At 34.8% G+C, this 24,662-nt stretch overlaps 1 protein-coding gene across 2 annotated transcripts in view; it reads right to left on the reverse strand.

Moving 5' to 3' along the window:
* ATRNL1 (attractin like 1) overlaps positions 1 to 24,662 on the reverse strand; it is a 615,535-nt gene that overhangs the window by 554,401 nt on the left and 36,472 nt on the right. For both annotated transcript variants that reach the window (XM_012772753.2, XM_012772758.3), the window contains exon 6: positions 5,578 to 5,752. In XM_012772753.2, the coding sequence (XP_012628207.1) occupies positions 5,578 to 5,752 (175 nt within the window). The remainder of the gene's footprint in view (positions 1 to 5,577; positions 5,753 to 24,662) is intronic.

Raw genomic sequence — 24,662 nt, forward strand, 5'->3', positions numbered from 1 at the left:
GAAGGGACATACCTAAAAATGATACAAGCCATATATGACAGACCCATAGCCAACATCATACTGAATGGGGAAAAATTGAAATCATTCCCACTTAGAACTGGAACCAGACAAGGCTGCCCACTATCTCCACTTCTGTTCAACATAGTACTGGAAGTCTTGGCTACAGCAATCAGACAGGAAAATGGAATCAAAGGTATCCAAATAGGGGCAGAAGAGATCAAACTTTCACTGTTTGCTGATGATATGATATTGTATCTAGAAAACCCCAAGGATTCAACCAAGAAACTCCTGGAACTGATCAATGAATTTAGTAAAGTCTCAGGATACGAAATCAATACACAGAAATCAGAGGCATTCATATACGCCAACAACAATCTAATTGAGAACCAAATCAAAGACTCAATTCCCTTCACAATAGCAACAAAGAAATTAAAGTACCTAGGAATATACTTAACCAAGGACGTAAAAGACCTCTACAGGGAGAACTATGAAACACAGAGGAAGGAAATAGCAGAGGATGTAAACAGATGGAAATCCATACCATGCTCGTGGATCGGCAGACTCAATATCATCAAAATGTCTATACTACCCAAACTGATCTACAGATTCAATGCAATACCTATTAAAATCCCATCAGCATTCTTCACAGATATAGAAAAAATAATTTTATGCTTTGTATGGAACCAAAGAAGACCCCGAATATCAAGAGCAATTCTAGGCAACAAAAACAAAATGGGAGGCATTAATATGCCAGATATCAAACTATACTACAAAGCTGTAGTAATTAAAACAATATGGTATTGGCACAAAAACAGGAATATTGACCAGTGGAACAGATGTGAGAATCCTGATATAAAACCATCCTCATATAGCCATCTCATCTTTGACAAAGCAGACAAAAACATATGCTGGGGAAAAGAATCCCTCTTCAATAAATGGTGCTGGGAAAACTGGATAGCCACCTGTAGAAGGCTAAAACAGGACCCACACCTTTCACCTCTCACAAAAACCAACTCACGCTGGATAACAGACTTAAACCTAAGGTATGAAACTATTAGAACTCTAGAGGAAAAAGTTGGAAACACTCTCCTAGACATTGGCCTGGGCAAAGAGTTTATGAAGAAGTCCCCAAAGGCAATCACAGCAGCAACAAAAATAAATAAATGGGACATGATCAAACTACAAAGCTTCTGCACAGCCAAAGAAATAGTCATGAAAGTAAACAGACAACCTACAGAATGGGAGAAAAATTTTGCATCCTATGCATCCGATAAGGGACTGATAACTAGAATATACTTAGAACTCACGAAAATTAGGAAGAAAAAATCAAATAACCCCATTAAAAAGTGGGCAAAGGACTTGAACAGAAACTTTTCTAAACAAGACAGAAGAATGGCCAACAAACATATGAAAAAATGCTCAACATCCCTAATCATCAGGGAAATGCAAATCAAAACCACAATGAGATATCACTTAACCCCAGTGAGAATGGCCTTTATCAAAAAATCTCCAAACAACAAATGCTGGTGTGGTTGCGGAGAGATAGGAACACTCCTACACTGCTGGTGGGACTGCAAACTAGTTCAACCTCTGTGGAAAGCAATATGAAGATACCTTAAAGCGATACAAGTGAATCTACCATTTGATCCAGCAATCCCATTGCTGGGCATCTACCCAAATGATCCAATGACACTCTACAAAAAAGACACCTGCACTCGAATGTTTATAGCAGCACAATTCATAATTGCAAGGCTGTGGAAACAGCCCAAGTGCCCATCAATCCAAGAATGGATTAATAAAATGTGGTATATGTATACCATGGAGTACTATTCAGCTCTAAGAAACAATGGTGATATAGCACATCTTCTATTTTCCTGGTTAGAGCTGGAACCCATACTACTAAGTGAAGTATCCCAAGAATGGAAAAACAAGCACCAGATATATTCTCCAGCAAACTGGTATTAACTGAGTAGCACCTAAGTGGACACATAGGTACTACAGTAATAGGGTATTGGGCAGGTGGGAGGGGGGAGGGGGGCGGGTATATACATACATAATGAGTGAGATGTGCACCATCTGGGGGATGGTCATGATGGAGACTCAGACTTTTGGGGGGAGGGGGGGAAATGGGCATTTATTGAAACCTTAAAATCTGTACCCCCATAATATGCCAAAATAAAAAAATAAATAAATAAGTTTCCACATTCCTTGTGCTCTAGATTCCACAACACTCCAGCAGTTCTCCCACCTCTTTCCTACATCAACTTTTTTTTGGTCTTAACAGATCATTGCTGTTAGCATACAAACATGGTGTTATTTTTCCCATTAATAAAAAAAGAAAAACTTTTCTTGACCTCACTCTCTACTTTCAAGACACCACCCCATTTCTTTTTTTTTTTTTTTTTTGAGACAGAGTCTCACTTTGTTGCCCAGGCTAGAGTGAGTGCCGTGGCGTCAGCCTAGCTCACAGCAACCTCAAACTCCTGGGCTCAAGCGATCCTCTTGCCTCAGCCTCCCTAGTAGCTGGGACTACAGGCATGCGCCACCATGCCCGGCTAATTTTTTCTATATATATTAGTTGGCCAATTAATTTCTTTCTATTTATAGTAGAAACGAGGTCTCGCTCTTGCTCAGGCTGGTTTCGAACTCCTGACTTTGAGCAATCCACCCGTCTCGGCCTCCCAGAGAGCTAGGATTACAGGCGTGAGCCACCGCGCCCGGCCCCATTTCTTTACTGTTCCATTTCTTTATTGCCCCTGCCCCCATCAATCTTTCCATTCTCTCTTAAACTAATTCCAGTCAGGCTTTTAACCCCACTACTCCAGTAAAACTGGAGTCAACTTCCTCATGTTAAATTCCATGGCCACTTTTCAGTCTTCACTTTTCTTAACCCGGCTAATGACCAGCATTTGACATTGCCAGTTATTCCTTCCTCTTCATACACTGTCTTCCCTTGCCTTTGGAAGACACTGCACTCCTTAGCTTTTCCTATCTCACTGGTCATTCTTTTTCAGTCTCCTTTGCTGGTTTCTCTTCTTCCCAACCTCTTAGTGATATGGTGCCTCAGGCTCACTTCTTGGTCCTACTCTCTACCTAGAACTCATTCCCTTGCTAATCTCTTCCTAATTCCATCCCTGTTTCTACTCTTCCTCCCAATCCACAGTATATTATCAAGAGAGTGGCCATGATGACCCTTTTAAAGTAAAACTCAAAGCAAGCTCAAAACCCTCCCATGACTCCCAAAACACCCACCATACCCTACATGATCTGTTTCCCTCCTCCGTTATCCCTCTAATTTCGTGCTTCCCTCTCATATATTCCATGCAAATTACATGGGCTTTTTTTTTTGCCCCCCAGACACTTCAAGGAGCTCCTACCTTAAGCTCCTGATCTCTTTTGGTGTCAAAATATAACTGTACTGACAATGTTCTGATCTCCTTCAAGTCTTTGCTCAGTTTTCACCTTTCTCAAGAAGTCTACCTTGACTACTACATTTTTAATTGCAACTCCCTCCTCTTTGGAAGTCCTGATTTGCTTACCTGCTGCTATCTATCTTGTCTATCCGTCTGTCTCTATATATGTATATATGTTAATATATATAATTTACTTTTGTAATTATGGTTGGTTTTTCATTGCCAGTGTTTCCTCACTATCTTTACAAAAACAGGGGGATTTGTTATGTTGACTGATATATCCCAAGCACCAAGCACATAATTAAGTGTTCAAAACAGTCTGCTATGCTCATGAATACATATTAATTTCACTAATGCTAATAAATACATATTCTGCAAAATAGTCTTTTTCTAATTTAAGTAGACATTACTACAGAACTTTTATATTATTTCCTGAATGGTTTTGTCTTAAAATATAACATCTACACCCCAATCAAATTCCACTACAGAAGATAAATCAAATTATGACTGACACTATCACTTCTAAAAGCTGTTTAAATATCCTTACCTACAATTGAACTACATTCAGAATGATGAAAAATATTCTCTAACCTGTGGAAACAGCAACAAAGTTACTTCTAATCTGATACTTTATAGCTTATTATAAATCTATATAAATACTATAACCAAAAAAAAAAAATCAGGCTTCAGATAAAAATAGTTAAAGTATCTGATTCAAATGAAAAATATACAAGTGGAAAAGAATATCAAATAATACTTATCACTTAATTTTAAATATGCTATTAAACTTGCACATATACAACTTTTAAAATTCTCATGTTCCCTTGACAATTTTGCTGTTTCTATTCACAATTCAACTTTGGAAATATCACATTTTAATTCAAAATTCAACTCTAATTTCATAGGCTTTTCATTTTATTTAATTATAGTTAATTTCCTTTTAATTTTCACACTTAAATCTCATTATTTCTTCAGGTTCTTTTCACATCTGAATGATTTATTTTAATCCCATCAAATCTCTCTTAATTCTTTCTACTATATTTTATTCATCATATATTATATTACAGAATTCTAATTTTTCACTTAAATATTTACCTAAAACTCTCTCTCCCTCTCTCCAGAACTTATTTTATTTTATAATTTAGTTCTAGTCATATTCAATGTTTTTTTAAAGCAATCTTCCTTTATAGAATGTTTTAAATATTCAAAATTTACAGGGCTAATAAATTCAGTGGGTAGACATATCAGATAAAATACTGGTACTCAGTTAAATCTGAATTTCAGATAAACAACAAATAATTTTTAGTTAAAAGTATGATCCGTGCAATATTTGGAGCAAAACAAAAATATGTATACTACAAGAGGCCTTCTTATACTAAAAATTTATTTGTTGTGTATCTGAAATTCATGTCTGACTGGATGTCCTCTCAATTTATCTGCTGGATCTAGCAATTCTATTTGGTGCATGCCATTATGGTATACTCTCCAGGGCCAGTTCTGATTGATGCCCAATTTGCAACAGTTACTACATATTACAACTATCACCCCTGAAAACAACATTGATAATCAAATGTTTCTCCCTAGTTCCTCTTCTATTCTGTTATAGAATGGTTTATAGAATATAGTCATCAGCTGAAAAAGAAATCAGATAAATCCATGTGATTCCCCTTATCCAGTTATGCAGAGAACAATCTCTATTGAGCCAACAGTTAAATGAATGATCTATTTATCATACAGGCACTGTTCTCCCAACAAAAGTCTGTAAAGTGGATACAAAGTAAAAGTTCAGGTAAATTAAAATTTACAGAACAAACCAAAAGTACTTTTATATGTGTGCTTACACTTCATTCTGAAAAAAATGAAAGGTGGCATAATACATTATGCCCCAATATAGGCATGGCCTGCCCTTATTTGAAGTTAACACTTTCAAATTCAGAATTTACTTAAAGCACTCTAGAGAGAGAATAAAATTTCTACACAAAGCAAACTATATGTATGATGACAATTAACTATTGAGTTCATACATTCCCAAATCAGTCCCATTAATAAATAGATTCTATCACAAAACTAACCACAAGTGGTTGGACAGCAACAAAACAAAACATTTAGGATAAAAATCCAGCCTAAACAAATAGATGGTGAAAATCTGAAAATAAATACTTACTTCAGCACCATTTGAAAAGAACTGTAGTTAAAAGTATATCCACCAATCACCCACATAAATTTCCCATGTAAAACTGCTTTGTGTGAAGCCCGACCTACAGAAGGACTGAAGGGTTTAACATTTGGCAGAATCCAATAAGACTCAGTAGAGGGAACATTCAAAGAACAATCAGGACCTATTAAAAAAAAAACCAAACAACACACTGAATTAAACAAAGACTTTATAGAAGTAAATATATGGATTAGGAGACTTTAAGAATACAATGCTTATCATATTAATAAATGTAACATATATAATAAATGATCCAAATATAGCTTATAAGAAAAATACTAATACCAAATGTAATGCCCAAAAGGGAAAAAAATCAGACTTGGATACATTCAAAGAAATATCACAATCTAAAAAATGATTTAAATAATAAAGATTTCAGATTTACTTTTGTATGCTACTAAAATGACAAAATGGAAAACAATGTACTCAAACCCCAGTTCTGTCACTTACTACCAATGTGACTTTAGGCAAGTTTGTTTACCTCTCGCATCATCAAGCCTCCTCAATCTATAAAATGGAAATAACAACCTAACCCCAAGGGTTATTATAAATATTTATTGTTAAAATGTAGTGGAAGTAAAAGCATTATTATATTATAAACTACTAAAATATAAAAATAAAGATTACATTATTCTTAGCATTGTTATTAAGAACCACCAAAATTGGCTTTAGTAGGGAGCTTTATATATCTTCAAAAAGAAAAAATTATTATGCATAATAAAAACAATTAATGCAGAAAAATTTCAAATACTATAAAATTGAAAACACAGCCTTTTCCTATCCATATTTCATGATGTTACTTATGAGTCTTAGTTTCCTCATCTGTAAAATATAGGAGACTAGCCTAGATCAGTGTTTCTCAAACTTAAGTAATGGAAGGAATGTTCCTAAAGGGAATATATTTTCATCAAACCTTGGGGAACACAAATTATTTTAATTTTGATGAAACTAAAAAATGCTCAAATACTAAATATAAACACATGCTTAAATTTATGGTATAAAACAAACATAAATTTATAAATTATAAGCAACTTTATAAAACTAATAAAATTAACATTTACTTAATATGATGTATAATACTGTTTTGTTCAAATTAAATAATTGATCTCAAGTTGAAAATGGCACTAATTTTTAGAGTGCCTTTTTTACACAATTTTAGCATACATATATTATTTTGACAACATAATTCTCCCACCATTTTCCTTCCCTCCATTTACAAATCTTTTTAATTCATATATTATAGCACATCATCATCTGTTCTTGACTTGTCACAAAAGTATTAGTACACTTCACTTGTATTCTTTTTAGCCTGCAATAATTACAGGTATACTACTTACTCCCAACTTAATACTCAACATAAACACTGGCATTGCAATCAAGCATCATTACTCAGTTATGAGATCAGGCAGTTGACCTTAAATTTGCTTATTTCAAAAAGTTTACAAAATTTTAAAACTTTCAAGCAGATTGTTCTTATTTAAGAAGCATTGGCCCCTATAGTTTGCATTTTGTTCAGTTGCTCATTCATCCATGTATTCATTCATTCATCTTCAATATCTTTTCAATGCTTACATTATATGGGTCTGTATTTTTCAGGGATAAACTAGGAAGTATCCTAGATTATCTCTTTGATAATGATATAATCTTTTAAGTCAAATACAGAAAACTTTATTATTTCTAAGTGAAAAGACTGTAAACTACTCCTTGATAATTAGAGATATTAAAGGAATTTCTTTTTTAAGAAAAATTATTTTAACTACAATTCTATTTTTTATTTTTATTTCTTTTATTTCAGAACTAATACTTCGTTTTATCCTGGATGGAGCTGGAGCCCATTCTTTGAAGTGAAGTATCACAAGAATAACTACAATTCTAAATCATTTAGAAATCACTTAACTCCAAATCCAGCTGACTAGATGTTTTTGAAATAAAGTTTTATTAAAACACAGCCATGCTTACTCAGTTAAGTATTGTCTATGGCTACTTTAGCAGAGTTGTGTAACTGCAACAGAGACCATATAGCCTGAAAACTAAAAAATATTTCCTGTCTGGCCTTTTATAGAAAAGTTTGCCAACCTCTAAATTAACTGAAGATCATATAGACATTATATATAAGTAATACATCTATTGGTATGAAGTTTTATATCTTATTTTACTAAAAGGAAATGTATATTTATTTTAAATCATGTAAGTCAGGTATAACAAAGCAAATAGAGTAAAATGTTAACAATAGGTGAGTCTGCCTAGAGAGCAGTCAAATAGTCTTTGGATTATTCCTATATTTATAATTTTTCTATAGCTTTGAAATTATTTTTAAATAATTAAAAACAGAATATCACCCAAAGGCACAGAGTTAGAAGCAGTCAAGTAATACAATACATGGGTATGACTTGGCAAAGAGTTTGACAGAGAACAATGGCATGAAAAAATCTTGAGAGTCAAGGATATATTTGAATCACTAATATATTTATCAAATCTGCATTAAAGCAAAATACTGCAGAGCAAGTTTACACTAGGATGAATAATAGCCCCCACAGATATCCAAGTCCTAATCACCTGAACCTGTGAATGTTACCTCATATGGCAAAAGGAACTTTGCTGATGTGATTAAATTAAAAATGTTGAGATTTAGGGTATTATCATAGATTATGTGAGTGGGCTCTAAATGTAATCACAAGTGTCCTTATAAGAGAGGTAGATTTGACTACAGAAGAAAGCAATGTGACCACTGCAGATGCTGCACTCCTAGATTTGAAGATAGAGGAATTAGGCAAGTAACACAGGAAATGCAGTCCCAGAAGCTGGAAAAATCAAGGAAATAAATTCTCTCCTATAGCCTCCAGCCCTGCCAAGGTCTTTACTCTGATCCAGGGAAATTGATTTCAGACTTCTGGCCTCCAGAATGGTAAGAGATTAATAAATATATGTTGTTTTTAGATACCAAATTTGTAGTAATTTGTTACAGCAGCTGTAAGAAACTAATACTAATAATTAATGTATTAATTTAATTTAAATAAATTATTTAATACAGAAAATAGAATTCTAAAAATATTTCTAAAATTTCATTCTATAATCTAAAATACCTAATTTTCTACACGAAAGGAAATAGCAATCAAAATTCTTCCTATCTCTGTTATTAAAATATTTTATGTAACTTGTAGTAATTATTAGAAGGAATGGCCTATAGCCAAATCTATAGATTGTCTTTATTTTACTCTGAATTATTAAATTTAAAAATAGAATAACAAGATTTATAAATATAATTTAAAGACTGAAGGAAAATTAGATGTCTTAATTCATAGCTTTCTGCATTCTATAAGTGAAATAATTAAAAATATAAATTAATAAACCACATATTAATTTAAAACACAAATAATATAAAGAGTACCTGAATACAAAGACTTCCTCATCTATTAAAAATCTAACATTAAAAGCCATTCAAGCAAGATTCCCCTTTTTTTCAATTTTAATGATACATAATAATTGTCCATATTTATGGAATGAGCATGATATTTTAATACACACATATGATGTGTAATGATCAAAACAGGTTATCCATCATCTCAAATGTTTATAATTTCTTTTGTTGGGAACATTGCAAATCTTCCAGCTATGAAATATACAAAAATTATTATTAACTATATTCACCCTACTGTGCTATTGAACATTAGAACTTATTCCTTCTACGTGACTGTAATTTTGTACCCATTAACCAACCTCGGTTCATCTTCCCCCTACCTTTCCCAGCCTCTGGTAACCATCATTCTACACTCTACCACCATGAGATCAATTATTTTAGCTCCCACATGTAAGTGAAAACATGTGATATTTGCAAGATTCCCTTTATTTTATAAATTCCCATATTTATAAAAATATGTCCATAAAAAATCTTCTACCACTTCATAATCTGGTATCTCATTCAACATCTCTGTATAACTTTCCCTGTATAACTTCTCTCAATCAATATGAGAATCTTTTCAAGGTAGCAGGTCTCAGCTATTTTTAAAAGAGTATAATAAACTAATTCATATTACAAAGGACCTTCTTAAAGATTTAATATGCTACTTTTACCATGGGTTATGTAAAATTTAACAAACCATAGAGCGTAAATAAATTTCTAGTGCTATAACTTTAGGCATTAGTGACAGGCTGCAGAGAGTCAGATTTTTGAGGGGAAAAAGCTATTATATAATCACACAGGGTAGAATTATACTCTGATCTCTCCCAAACTTATATGTCCAGGCCCACAATCTCTCATAAATTCAAACTACTTCTTGATATTTCCATTGGATGTCTAATAATCATCTCATACGCCCAAAACTAAAACCTTGATTTTTTCCCTCCCAAACCTGCTCCTTCACCAATTTTTACCATCTGAGTAAATGGCAATTCCACTCTCCCAGTTGCTCAAGGCAAAAGCCTTGGTGTCATTCTTAAATTCTCTCTTTCTCCCACACCCTACATCCAACCCACCAACAAATCCAACATTAATTAGCTATGCAGAGATTACAGACTTTCCACATGTTAAAATATGGAAATGCTTCAATGATTGTTGGTAAGCAGATGTGCCTCAGCATCCCAAGTATCAACCTTACCTTCCCAGTTCCCCTGACTCCTCACCAGAGATCATTCAGACCTCCTTATAATAGATAGCTAAAAGGGTAATGCCTGGCACAGCATGGCTCTTCCAGGATCTTTCTCTAGTCCTCAGGCCAGCATCCATTTTGACCGGTGTCCTGTCTGTGCCTTTCCAATTAAAAACATATTTAGGCCGGGCGCGGTGGCTCACGCCTGTAATCCTAGCACTCTGGGAGGCCAAGGCGGGTGGATTGCTCAAGGTCAGGAGTTCGAAACCAGCCTGAGCAAGAGCAAGACCCCGTCTCTACTATAAATAAAAAGAAATTAATTGGCCAACTAATATATATAGAAAACATTAGCTGGGTGTGGTGGCGCATGTCTGTAGTCCCAACTATTTGGGAGGCTGAGGCAGAAGGACTGCTTGAGCCCAGGAGTTTGAGGTTGCTGTGAGCTAGGCTGATGCCAAGGCCACTCACTCTAGCCTGGGCAACAAAGTGAGACTCTGTCTCAAAAAAAAAAAAAAATATTTAAATGCTATCACCCGACCACTGATCCCTTCCTCTGCAACTATCATCCTAAATCCAAGCCATCATCCACTCCCACCTGGACTACTGCAAGAGTCTCCAAACTGGTTCCCTTATTTCCATTCTTGTTCTTTTCCCATCACACTCAACTCTCCACGATGCAACCAGAATGATTAAAAATGTATTATAGGCCGGGCACGGTGGCTCACGCCTGTAATCCTAGCTCTCTGGGAGGCCGAGGCGGATTGCTCAAGGTCAGGAGTTCAAAACCAGCCTGAGCGAGACCCCGTCTCTACCATAAAAATAGAAAGAAATTAATTGGCCAACTAATATATATAATATAAAAATCAGCCAGGCATGGTGGCTCGTGCCTGTAGTCCCAGCTACTCGGGAGGCTGAGGCAGGAGGATCGCTTGAGCCCAGGAGTTTGAGGTTGCTGTGAGCTAGGCTGACGCCACGGCACTCACTCTAGCCTAGGCAAGAAAGCAAGACTCTGTCTCAAAAAAAAAAAAAAAATGTATTATAAATCCACTCCTATCACTCCCCTACTTAAAATCCTTCATTGATTTCCCATCACACTTAAAGTAAAATGAAAAATCCTTACCATGGCCTACAACCACTACATAATTAGCCTTAGTATATACTTACAGAATGAATGAATGAACCAATCAATCAATCAATGGATGGATGGATGAATGAAAGGCCCCTTAGGGCTGTAAAGGAATATGACTATGAGCTATGAAGTCAAATCTAGCTTTCCTACTTACTAGCTCTGAAACATTGGACAAAGTTATTTATGATAACATCTCTAAGCTTCAGTTTAATTCTGGAAATTATACCTAGAACATAGGATTTTGTGAAGATAAAATGAGATCCTATATGAAACATTTAATATTTAATATTATAATAAATGCTTCACAATAGCACCTTATTGTTATTAAGTCAATCCCCTCATTTATATACAAGGAAATTAAGTATAAGTATGTCAACATACAAAATAAATTAATGACACTAAGTGCTATTAGATATTATAAACATACGAGCTAAAAGAAAAAAGTAAAATTACAGTAAAAAATTTCTATAATCACAGGTAAATCTGATTGAGAAGTAATTGCAAAGAATAAATATAGAATAAAGCACTACAAAGTTCTGAAAGTTTTTCCAAAGCTACTGCAGAACTAAAGATTTACATTCTTTCTTCCTTTCCAAAGTATCCTGGTTATTTTACATAGGAAAATTTTTTTCTAAAGGAATCTATCCATGATTTTATAATGGAAATCAGTACAAAATTTTTATTTCCCTTACACAAATTAAATTTATAAAACAACTTAGCTTCCATAAAAATGGATAAATATTTAAAGTCTTCAGGTGACAGAGACAGCAATCCCTCTAGGGCCCTCAAATTTATGAATAGATTTGTATACTAATTTCTGATGTGACTAGAAAAACTATTTAATTTTAGGGTTTTTTTTAATATCCACAGCATTTTTTAATTGTTGTTTTTTATCAAGAGAAACTATTCTTTAGCCCTCATATTCATGTTTCATAGCTCAGAAACACAGGTCAGTTACAAACTTCTATGCAATTCAATCCAAAGAAATACTTTATATTTGAAAACCACTCTGATTTGAACTCTGAAAAATATCAGCCTTCAAAATCTCCTCAAAATTTTTCCTGGAATCATAATTTCTGTAGAAATCTGCATATGTCTTCTTTCTTCGTTCAGCCACAACAAACTTACAGAAAGCTGCAACCCCCAGGGATACAGTGAATGCTCCAACAACATGAAATCAGATGCCTGGCCAGCAGGCCATCAATAAGAGGTTTTATCAAACCACTGGAAGCCATGGTAGTTATTGTCCTTGACAGTATGTTAACCTTAAGTAATGATATCCAGAAAATATTAAATATAGAGTTTATTTGAGCCCAAAGCTTTAGGATGGCCACCCAGGAACACAGATTCAAATTGCTCTGAATATATACTCTGATTAGCAGCAGTGACAGTGTTTTCTTTTTTAATTTTAGTTTTAAGTTTAATTTTTAAAATTAATTAATATATACAAACAGAATGGAAAACCTAAAAGTAAAATTTTATCTCTCTCAACAACTAGGCAGATGAGTTATTCCTTTTGATTTCTAAAAACAAGAATTATTTTGAGTGAAGTTTCTTTATATTATTTCTGAAATGTGAAAACATTCATGAAAGTAGAAAGCAGGATAAGAAACCAAAAAGCAATCCAGTCAAATAAGGAATTTTCAGGGGGTAAAATTAATCTTACTCCAGGATTTTAGACTTCGTTTGATAGTGTTGGCTCATACCTTTAACTTATATTTAACCTATACGATCATAAAAAAGCATTTACTTGACTATTAAGGTGGTACACATTTAAAGAGACAAATTATTTTCTTTTTGTAGTTCTCAACTGAAAACATTAAATAAATATTGCTAACTTTGAACTATATCAAATACAGGTTGTAAAGTTACACCTCTTAGTAACTCTATACTATACATGTCATTTTGGGTATTTTAAATAAATCCAATAACCAGGAAAAATATACCCTCTCACAGTATCTCTAGGGTAGTATGTCAGTTAGGTTTCTTGATTGTAAGCCACAGAAACTAATTTGGCTTAAGAAAATTAAGCCGAATTAAGGCTTAATTTGGCTTAAGGAAAACTGGGAATTTATCAGAAAAATACATAGAAATTTAGGGAATTTTTCAGAGAGGAAAAAATCAAGCTTACAATAGACAGAAACCTGCATTTATCATCCCATCAAGACTACCCTCAATTAGCAAAAGGCAATTTCCCAAAAAGAAATTGGATTGTTTATAGGAAGGGGAAAATATGCTGGGAAGTGAGATTTTAAAAGAGGCATATGTAGCTTACTGTAATTATTCCGGAAATAGTCTTATGATTTAATGGGTGCACTGAATTTGAAGTTCTCCAATAAAATGCAAAACAAGAACAACATAAAATCATATGAAGAGTTCTATCTTCTACCATCATTACAAAAATTTGATTTTGTTACAGTATCCAAACTATTCTACACATGTTCTAGACCCATAATACCAATTTCCAAAGGCCAGGTCTCAATTTTAGCATATTTTAAATGTCCACAACTATTCTGACAATATGTTAATTTCATAAAACAATGAATTGTATAAGTGGTAATCATTATACTAGAATACAGAGTACATAAATAGTATGCCTAATATCTAAATATTATTCACAAATTCAAGTTTTTATTGATTAACAAAATGCATTAAACCTGACTGCAAAGAGAAGCAATTACTAAATCAAAAGCTATTACAAAATGTCTGCATACTAAAAAGGGCACTGTTTCTGTAATATCAGTCTGTTATGCATATACAGCAAGGCACTTACTATTACCAATCACTTTCATCTAGTTGTCATCCCAAGATTCAGACAAAAGCAAATAATATCTCTGTAAAAATAATGAAACAGATAATCAGGTAAGTTAACTGACTTGTCCAAGATAATTCTAATTGCCAATAGGGAAGAATTCCTCCATACCTCCATAAATTGGAATAACTTTAAGAAATATCTACTTTAAGAATTATCATGTGTTATGGACTAAATGTTTGTGTTCCCTCAAAATTTATATGTTGAAGCCCTAACTCCCAATGTGATGGTAAAAGGCAGCGGGGTTTGGGGGAAGTATTTAGATTTAGATGGGTGGGGTTCTCTTGAAGGGATTAGTGCCCTTATGAAAAGAGACCAGAGGGTTTGCTTGCTCTCTACAGCTGGCTTCACTTTCTTCAGCTTGCATGCTTGCTTGCTCACTCTCTCTCTCTCTCTCTCTCTCTCTTTTCCTCTTTCTGTCATGTAAGGATAGAGTAAAACGACAGTCATCTGCAAGCCAGGAAGATGGTCCTCACCAGAACCCAACCATGCTGGCACTCTGATCTCAGACTTCTAGCCTTTAGAACTGTAAGAAATAACTTTATCTGTTGTTTAAGTGGCCCAGTCTGGTATTTTGTTGCCTAAGCAGTTTAAGAAAGTATTCCCTAAAGAAAATCTATAAACTATGTTAAGGGTATTGGAAAGGCAATACACACTATTTAAAACAAATAAACAAAAAGAATCCTAAGAAAGATTTAAGACATTGGTCCTGATCAGTTGAAAATGATAAATATAGAATTAGCTAGATTGAGAGCAGGATGTGTTTATCTTACAATGTCTGGTCAGAGGCAACACAATAAATGGTTGTAAATATCTCAACTTTAGACAGGCAAGCTTATCTAAGGAAGAAATATCTATGCCTAGCACAGAATACTCTTATGAATTTTGTTGTGGTCCACAGTTCAGTCTTTGGTTCTATTTTCTCTCTTTGTTCACTTTCCTATTAATCTCATCTAATCTCATGGTTTTTTTTTTTTGTTTTGTTTTTTTTTTTTTTTTTGAGACAGAGTCTCACTTTGTTGTCCAGGCTAGAGTGAGTGCCGTGGCGTCAGCCTAGCTTACAGCAACCTCAAACTCCTGGGCTCGAGTGATCCTTCTGCCTCAGCCTCCCGAGTAGCTGGGACTACAGGCATGCGCCACCATGCCCGGCTAATTTTTTATATATATATCAGTTGGCCAATTAATTTCTTTCTATTTATAGTAGAGACGGGGTCTCGCTCTTGCTCAGGCTGGTTTTGAACTCCTGACCTTGAGCAATCTGCCCGCCTCGGCCTCCCAAGAGCTAGGATTACAGGCGTGAGCCACAGCGCCCGGCCTAATCTCATGGTTTTATGTACCATCAATTGAGTCCAATTTAACATTCTTAAACCAACAACCTCCAAATATCTATCTTCCTATCTATATATAGATAGATAGATAAACACACACACACACACACACATAAATATAGTATAGACCTCTCTCCATCAAACTCCAGATCTATATATCCAATGGCCTCCTCAATATCTCCCTTTGGATTTCTAAAAGACATCTCAAGCCAGGCACAGTGGTTCATGCCTATAATCCCAGCACTTTTGGAGACTGAGGCTTGAACCCAGGAATTCAAGACCAGCCTGAGCAATAGCAAGATCCCCTCTCTACAAAAATGTAAAAACTTATCCAGGAGTGGTGATGCATGCCTATAGTCCCAGCTAATCAGGAGACTGAGGCAGGAATATTGCGTGAGCCCAGGAGTTGTAGACTGCAGTGAGCTATGATGATGCCACTACATTCTGGGCAGGAGAGCCAGACCCTGTCTCAAAAAAAAAACTGAAACTTTCAAACTTGACATACCAAAATCAGACTAATCTTTCTCCTAAAAATCTTCCTCATATCAGTTGATAACAATTCCATCTTCTCATTTGTTCAAGCCAAAAGCCTTAAAGTTATCTTTGACTCTTCTTTCTCTCATCCCCCACATTCAATTCATCAGCAATTCCTATTAACCCTACTATAAAATTACATTAAGTATTCAAGCAATTACCCCCACCTTCCACTACTACCAACCTGTCCACACTACAATTGTCCCTCACCTAGATTATACCAGTAGTCTCTTAACTAGGTACACTGCTCCCACAGTCTGTTCTCAGAAGCCAATAAGAACCTTATAAAAACTAAGCCAGATCGCATTGATCTTTTGCTCAAAATCCTTCAATGCCTCTCCCATTTCATTTAGGGAAATTGTCAAAATCTGTACGATGAGATCTACAAAAAATAATTCTATGTTTCGTATGAAACCAGAAAGGAGCACCAATAGCCAAAGCAATCTTAAGCAAAAAGATTGAATTGGGAGGCATCACTTTACCATACTTCAAGCTATATTACGAGGCTATAGTAACCAAAACAGCATTATACTGGCACAAGAACAGAGACATAGAAGAACAGAGACATAGACCAATGAATCAGAACAGAGAACCCAGATATAAACCATCCTCACATTGCCATCTGATCTTTGACAAAACAGACAAAAATGCTGGGGGAGAGAATCCCTATTCAATAAATTGTGCTAGGAAAATTGGATAGCCAATGCAGAAAAATGAAACAGGATCCACACCTTTCACCTCTCACAAAAATTAATTCATGATGTATAACAGACTTAAACCTAAGGCATGAAGCTGTAAGAATTCTACAAGAGGTTGGAAAAACTCTTACAGATATCAGCGTAGGCAAAGAATTTATGAAGAAGACCACAAAGGCAATCACACCACCAACAAAAATAAATAAATGGGACCTGATTAACCACTTTGGTACAAGCGTCGACCGTAATCGATAGCCACAGATGAACGTGCACAGCCAAGCATTGACTTCAGCCAACAGCCGTGATATGAAGGCGCACAGCTGAGCCTTGACTTTAGGGTTAATAACAAAACTTCTACAACAGTATTCTGAATCGAGGCAATACAACCCTTGTACTGCATTAGAAAATCTCATCCATTTTAGAGAAAGACATTTTCTAGCACTTTACAATAGTGATAAAACAAAAAGGAAAAATCCATTAAGAAGATGTATTGTATGCTCAAAAAATAATAAAAGGCATTGTACTAGATACTATTGTAAACAATGTAATGTTGGCCTATGTGTAGCCCCATGCTTCGAAATTTATCATACCACAGAATAAAATGTATCGTAATATTCAAAACCTTGCCTTATTTCTTTATAATATGAATGAAATAAAACCATAATTTTGAATTGACTTTTCTAATTTTTCATTTATCAAATAAAATTGTGAACATTTAAAAATAACGTAATGAAAACATATATGTATATGTTACCTATTCTGATTTACATTACAAGTAAAGCTACCCGTAAAGTAAAACAAGCTTTCAGTGCTTTAAAGCCTTCCTCATCACACAAGAGCAAAACAGATTCATAGTCAATGCACAGCACAAACTATCGTGCAGACTATGAGTGCCAGCTGTGGGCAAGGTTTCACGGCCAGTGAGCGCTGTACTGAAGTGGACAAATTGAAAAATTTCTGCACAGCTAAGGAAATAATCAACAGAGTGAATAGACAACCTACAGAATGAGAAAATATTTGCACACTATACATCCAATAAATGGCTAATAACCAGAATCTACAAAGAACTCAAGCAAATCAGCAAGAAAACATCAAACAACCCCATTAAAAAGTGAGCAAAAGACATAAACAGAAGCTTTTCAAAAGAAGATAGACTAATGGCCAATAAGCATATGAAAAAATGCTCAACATCTCAAATCATCAGGGAAATGCAAATCAAAACCAAAAGGAGATATCACCTAACTCCAATGAGAATGGCTTTTATCAAAAAGTCCCAAAACAACAGATGCTGGTGTGGATGTGGAAGGAAAGGAACACTTATACACTGTTGGTGGGAATGCAAACTAGTTCAATTTCTATGGAAAGTAGTGTGGAGAAACAAAAAGATGTCGTGGCCTGTTTGCAGGATGGAGGATGAACACAGAACATAAAACACAAATGTGCAGAATACAAAGAAAAACACAGACACACATACAAACAGTTGACTCGAGTAAAAATACACCAGATCCATTTTATTTTTATACTCTGAAAGATTTAAAGTTAGTTCCTTGTAAGTAACCACCCAGGCGTGGCAGCAATAGCCATAAATTCTGGAATAGCCTTAGGGAAGCAGACGTCCCCTGACTCAGAATCTCAAGGTGGTTGCTCTAGGCACTAGGCATAGATAAAGGACCAAGATTAGCAAGGATGGGCAAGGTGAGCCACAGGGGGCATTTCTCATCCCCAGCTTCTCTTAGGGTGACCCCCTAAGATCTTCAGCTGAACTCCGGCGACTGTGCATGGCTTAGGTCGCCCCTCCCTTGAGGGGTCTTACCCATCATTGACTAACCAGCCATCTTATGGGGTGTACACAGCAATCACAGGAACAATATGTTTATCATGTGGCCTCCAGATCCCCAGTGCCGTGGGGTGGGGCTGCTCTTGCTAGTTGCTGCTCAGGTCCTTTGTTATGCCTCTAGGCAACACCTTTGTTTATCACAGGGAGCCTGTCTGGAACAGATTACTTTCAAAGGCTCTGGGCAGAACATGTACATTACTCATTAACTTTAATTCTTAAACTAGGAAAATATATGTCAGTACCCTACACAAAGATCTAAAAATAGACCTAACCATTGCATCTAGCAATCCCACTACTGGGTATTTACACTTAGTGGATTAATAAAATCTGGTATATGTATACCATGGAGTATTACTCACCCATAAAAAATGGTAAACCAATACCTTTTGTAACAATGTAGATGGAACTGGAGACCATCCTCCTAAGTGAAGTATCACAAGAACAGAAAAACAAACACCACATGTACTTCCTATTAAAACTAAATGATCAACACTCATGTGTACATATGGTAGTAAAATTCAATGGAACTCAAGCAGGTGGGAGGGGGCAAGAGGGGATGAGTAAATTCACACCTAATGGGTACAATGCACACTGTCTGGGTGCATTGACTCAAACTATGTAAAAGTACAGTATAAACTGTATACAACTTCGACTCAAACTGTATAAAAGTAATTCATATAACCAAAATTTTTGTACCCCCATAATGTTCTGAAATTTTTAAAAAAACATAAAAAATGACAAATGGAAGTCAATAAATAAAAATGATTTGAAGACTTTAAAATTTAAAATCTAAATCTAAAAATATTTTTAAAAAATTTTTTTTATTTGTAGAAACATACTTGCTATTGAGTCTCTGTGGGTTCCAAAGTTCCCTAAAAACAAAACCCTGAAAATTACAAGATTTTCTCTTAGGGAGTGGTTGATTACTGGAAAATTTAAATCTTAATAATAGTAAAGGCAAAAATGTTTTTAAAAAATCATATAATGGCCTACTAACCTAAGACTTAGCTGATTTAGCTCCATACTTCACATATCTCCATCACTCCCAACACCCCTTGAACTCCATATCCCCAACCACCTCCCTTGCTCTGTAACTTCTCTGAGTTCATATCTGAGTAATCACCTGCTCAGTAATTCAATTCTAGCCACACTGGTCTTTTTGCTGGTCCTCAAGCACACAAAGCATCCTCCTGCTTTATGGTGTTTCCACTGACTGTTCTCTCTGCCTGGAATGTTCTTCCCCTAGATATCTATATGGCTGAACTCCCTCATTTGCTTTAAGTCTTTGCTCAAATACTACTTTCTCAAGAAGGCCTAATCATGCCATCATATTTTAAATTGAATCCCCTGATCTATTTATCTTTCTTTCTCTGTTTTATTTTATTTTTCCATTGTACTTATCACCTTCAAACATACTATATAATTTATGTTAATCATTTATGGTCTGTCTATCCTAGCTTGAATGTAAGTTCCACAAGAATCTTTGTCTTCCTTGTTCCATAATTGATCTCAAATACCTAGAACAGTGCCTAGCACGTAATAGAAGCTCAAAAAAATTTCTATATGAATGAGCAAAAATAAATATTAATAAATGCATTCATGAAAATGGGTTGTAACATATATATTCTCAACACTACTTTTATTTTTAAATAGCTAATGTTTCAAGTCGGTTAGAAATAAAAATTCTTAATTTTACTGGCTCTTATAAAAAATCAAATGTACTGTTTTTGTTAAGTGGGAAAAATTTAATGGAGTGTATTATCTGACACTTGTCTCTCTGCAAAGTTAAGATAGATAAAATAGACAGAACATGTTCATTATTAACAAATTTCTAAAGTAAAATGTAAACTACTTTGTGAATTTCTTCAAGGCAACCCATCATCTCATGTGTACGTATACGTATTTGTGTACATATATATTAGGATACACACTATCCTAATATAACTAATTATGCCCTAAAAATGTTGTATGATTAACCCAGAAAAAAACGCTTTAGGTAAAATACAATTTTTAGTTGAAAGATTTCACATTTTTCTAAATCAAACAAAATTATCAAGTTTTTACAAACTTCAATAACACCATAGTTTTAAGTGCATTTTTTGGTAGTCAATACTGCCACCCAATGGCAAATGTTAAAATCTAAAACTAAAGGATTAAAACAAAATATAAGATCAAGGTTCCAAGAACCAAAATTTGAATAAAATAATATTTAAAATGCTCAAATTGGTTCTCTCTCAATATTTAGAATTATGTTTTATATATCAATTAAATGACACAATTTATTGGAGTATTACTCTTCTAAACCATCTATTAATATAATTGAATGTCTACATATCACTATACTAGCCAACTAATATTTCTGATATATTAATTCAATAAAATATCTATACTCACATTCCATTTTAAAAGACATTAAAATCAATGAATTTATGTTCATGTGTATCTAATATTTGCACACGGCATTTCCACTCACATCCTACTGACCAAAACTTAGTAATAGCCATACTAGCTGCAAGGGAAGGTAAGAAATGTGGTATGCAGCTGGAAGTACTTATACTGAACTGAAAATGAAACTCGATGAATTCTATTACTGAAATGAAGGAAAGAATGAATGCTGGGAGACAGTGATCTTTGCTATATTTTCCAATAACTACTTTTTCTGCTCAAGTAAGCCAAACTGTTTCTATTGCTTACAACCAAAGACCCCTCATCATTCAGATTGTTTAAAGTTATATCTAAGAGAGAAACCTGGAACCACTCTGATTAAGGGAGTTGGTGAGGAGAATACCACACACCTTGGAGTCAATGTTGAAAATTACTATTATATTTACAGTCTTTACATATGAACATAAATTCAATTTGTCATGTCTCAATTTTAATGGCTTTTAAAAATTCTTCATCTATCCCAATGTTTGGAAGTATCTTAAGAGATCAATGCTTCTCAAAGTTGCCTTTTTCCTCCATGTGGCTTATTAAAATTTAAACAAATTTTATTAAGTGAAAAATGTCACAGAAGCAACCAAGACATCCTTCAGTAGGTGAATGGATATACTCTGGTACATCCATACAATGGAATATTATTCAGTGCCAAAGATTGTCTCGGCCCGCAGGACCTTCTGTTAGCAGGACCTTCTGTTACTCGCCGGGGCGAGGGGGACCGTGCCTGAAAGAGATGGGCGAGAGAAAGAAACGAGACCAAGCAAAGGGTTGTCAAGGTCTACTTTACTTGGATTTTTAGTAGGTTTTATATACAGAAACAAGGAAGTAGAAACAGAAAAATAGAGTGAGGGAATGATGAGGCTTTCCTGTGGGCTAATCAGCCCCAATCAGCATCCCAATGGCACCGGAAGCTGTTTGTGATGGATCACTCAACCCCAACCTGGCAGGGGGTTGGGAACAATTGCAGGTAGCATGCCCTGGAGCAAGCATGGCATGGAATGCATTCTTCTCGGAACTATAGCTGGGGGGCTGGGAGCTATTTTCGTCTTAGGCTATTTTCCGGGGTGAGGCCTGTGCGTAGGACAAGTCAGGACAAGTTGTTGGAATGTGGAGGGTCTTAGTCTCCAACAAAAGATAAATTAGCTATCAAGCCATGAAAAGATAAGGAAGAAACCTAAATGCATATTATGAAGTGAAAGAAGCCTGTCAGAAAAAGCTACATACCTTATGATTCCAACTGTATGACATTTGAGAAAAGACAAAACTATGGAGACAGTAAAAAGATCTATGGTAGCCAGGGGTTGGAGGTGGGAAGGATAAATAGGCAGAGCACAGGGGATTTTTAGTTTACAGAAACTATTCTATATGATATGATAATAGTGGATACATGTCATGATACATTTGTACAAACCCATAGAATGTCCAGCACCAAGAGTAAACCCTAAGTAAACTATGACTTTGGTTGATAATAATGTGTCAACGTAGGCTCATCAATAGTAACAAATGTTCCATTCTGGTAGGGGATGTTGATAACGAGGGAGGCTGTGCATGTATTGGATTGGGACAGGGGATATATGGGAAATCTCTATGCCTTCTGCTCAATTTTGCTGTGAACCTAACATTGCTGTAAAAAAAAAATGAAGTCTATTTTTTCAAAATCTGCTTCTGCAGATGAGTCCATACAGGTCCCTATACTTTTAGTAATCTATTTAATACCTAATTATCTTTGACAACTATACATTATGACAAATTAAACATTATACAATAAATTTGTGTGCTTCTCAAATTTAGCATTTTCTATATACTTTACTATTTCAGCTTTGGGTTTTTGTAAGTGCTTTCTATAGGAAATGGGGAACAGTTGGCTTTAATGGTGCCACTATCCTTAACAGATACTCCTACGAAATTTGGAAAAATGTCTCAAACAGTAAAAAGGTAAAAGCAGATGGTTAAGAAAGAATTATGGTGTGTGTCTGTAGCCCCAGCTACTGAGGAGGCTGAAGCGGGAGGATCGCTTGTGCCCAGGAGTTCGGGTCCAGCCTGGGCAACATAGCAAGGTAAGAAAAGAAAAAAGGAAAGAAGGAAGGAAGGAAGGGAGAGAAAGGGGAGGAAAAGAGAAGAGAAGTGAAGACAGAAGAGAAAGGAAAGGAAAAGATAAGAAAGTTGGGGGGTGGGTAGCACTGAAGAACAAAGTGATGGCTGAGCAGAAGTCTTATAGGTACTTTATTAAAAAACTAAAGAAAACAAAGACCAGGTGGGACAAGTCTGAGAGAAATGTTAGGAAGGCAACCTAAGACTTACTGTAAAAATAGGCTTTTCCTCTGTGTTTACTTAATAAAATCCTAGTGTCTAGAGGGTGATGCTCATTTATTAAAAATATATACTACCATAGAGCCAAACAGAATAAGTAAAGTCAACCAACATCAAAGGATAAATTATAATGGGTGTAACAACAATGTGTTATTCTAAATGAAAGAATCCAGTTGCAAATAACACACATTAAAAATGACAGATTTTTAATCTTATAAAGATTGTTTCTGCAGCCCTCTTTTTTAAACATCTCTAGGTCTTTGAGTTCCATTCATTTAGAAGCAAATCTGTCTCTTCTTTATGTCTCACTGATTTCTCCCCATTCCATATATCTGAAATAAAAACATCATTTTCTCCCTAATAGTTTTCATCACAATCCCACATACATTTGCCTATGCTTCCTTAAATACACAATCAGGATCAAGTTTGAGGCACAAAATAAATAACCTGCACATCATTTGTCTTGAAAATAGCACACACTCTCATTTCCCAAACCCTCTACCCTCAAAATACTCAGATCAATTCAGAGATCAATTCCCTAATTATTAAGAATTGTTAATAGTATAAAAATTTGTCTGATTTCTATATGCTTTATAATTTATAAAGTATTGTCACATTATTCTCAATTTAAAATATATGTATATATACAAGTATGTGTGTATATTTATAACATATATATTTCTTAGACTATTCATATTACCATTCGGCTTTAAAAGTGAACATATTTTACTTTTTCAGTGAAATATTTCCAGTAGTTGCTTCCCTATTTCCATTTGCTTATAGACATATTAGATTCAGGAATTGTTATGATATGGGGCATTACTAATGAAAAGAACAGAACATGAAAAGGCCAATAAAGAAAGGCCGGAAAAACAAAACATAATACTTTGAACCAGACCTATATTACAAGATCCCCATAAAATAAGGCATTTCAAAGAAGGACTAATAAATTAAATAAAAAAGGAAGCGAGATGTTGATAGAAAATGTTATACAAATGTATTCCTCGTTTGCTTTGAAGACTATTGAAATGAGATGCAGACTAATAGCAGTTGAAGGCTAGTTTGAAAAACACTGTGTCTATGAACTGTACTTCTATTTCTTAGGCCTGAACTTAAATATAATATTAATGTACCATTCCCTCCATAAAAAAAGAAGTTATTTTAGTTTCAAGATAGAAATTTTTTAAATTATATCTCAAGGTACTTTGGAGGGGAAGAAAAGCTACAAATGATTAAAATAGCCACTTAAAATATCCCCAGCATTAAATAACATTTAGAAATTTGTATCTGTTACAATCATACTAGGTAATCAAATTTCAGTTTAATGAGAAATCACTGATATTTTGTACAGTCAGCATATCTAG

Source organism: Microcebus murinus, chromosome 14 (genome assembly GCF_040939455.1).
Source record: "Microcebus murinus isolate Inina chromosome 14, M.murinus_Inina_mat1.0, whole genome shotgun sequence".
Classification (NCBI taxonomy): domain Eukaryota; kingdom Metazoa; phylum Chordata; class Mammalia; order Primates; family Cheirogaleidae; genus Microcebus; species Microcebus murinus.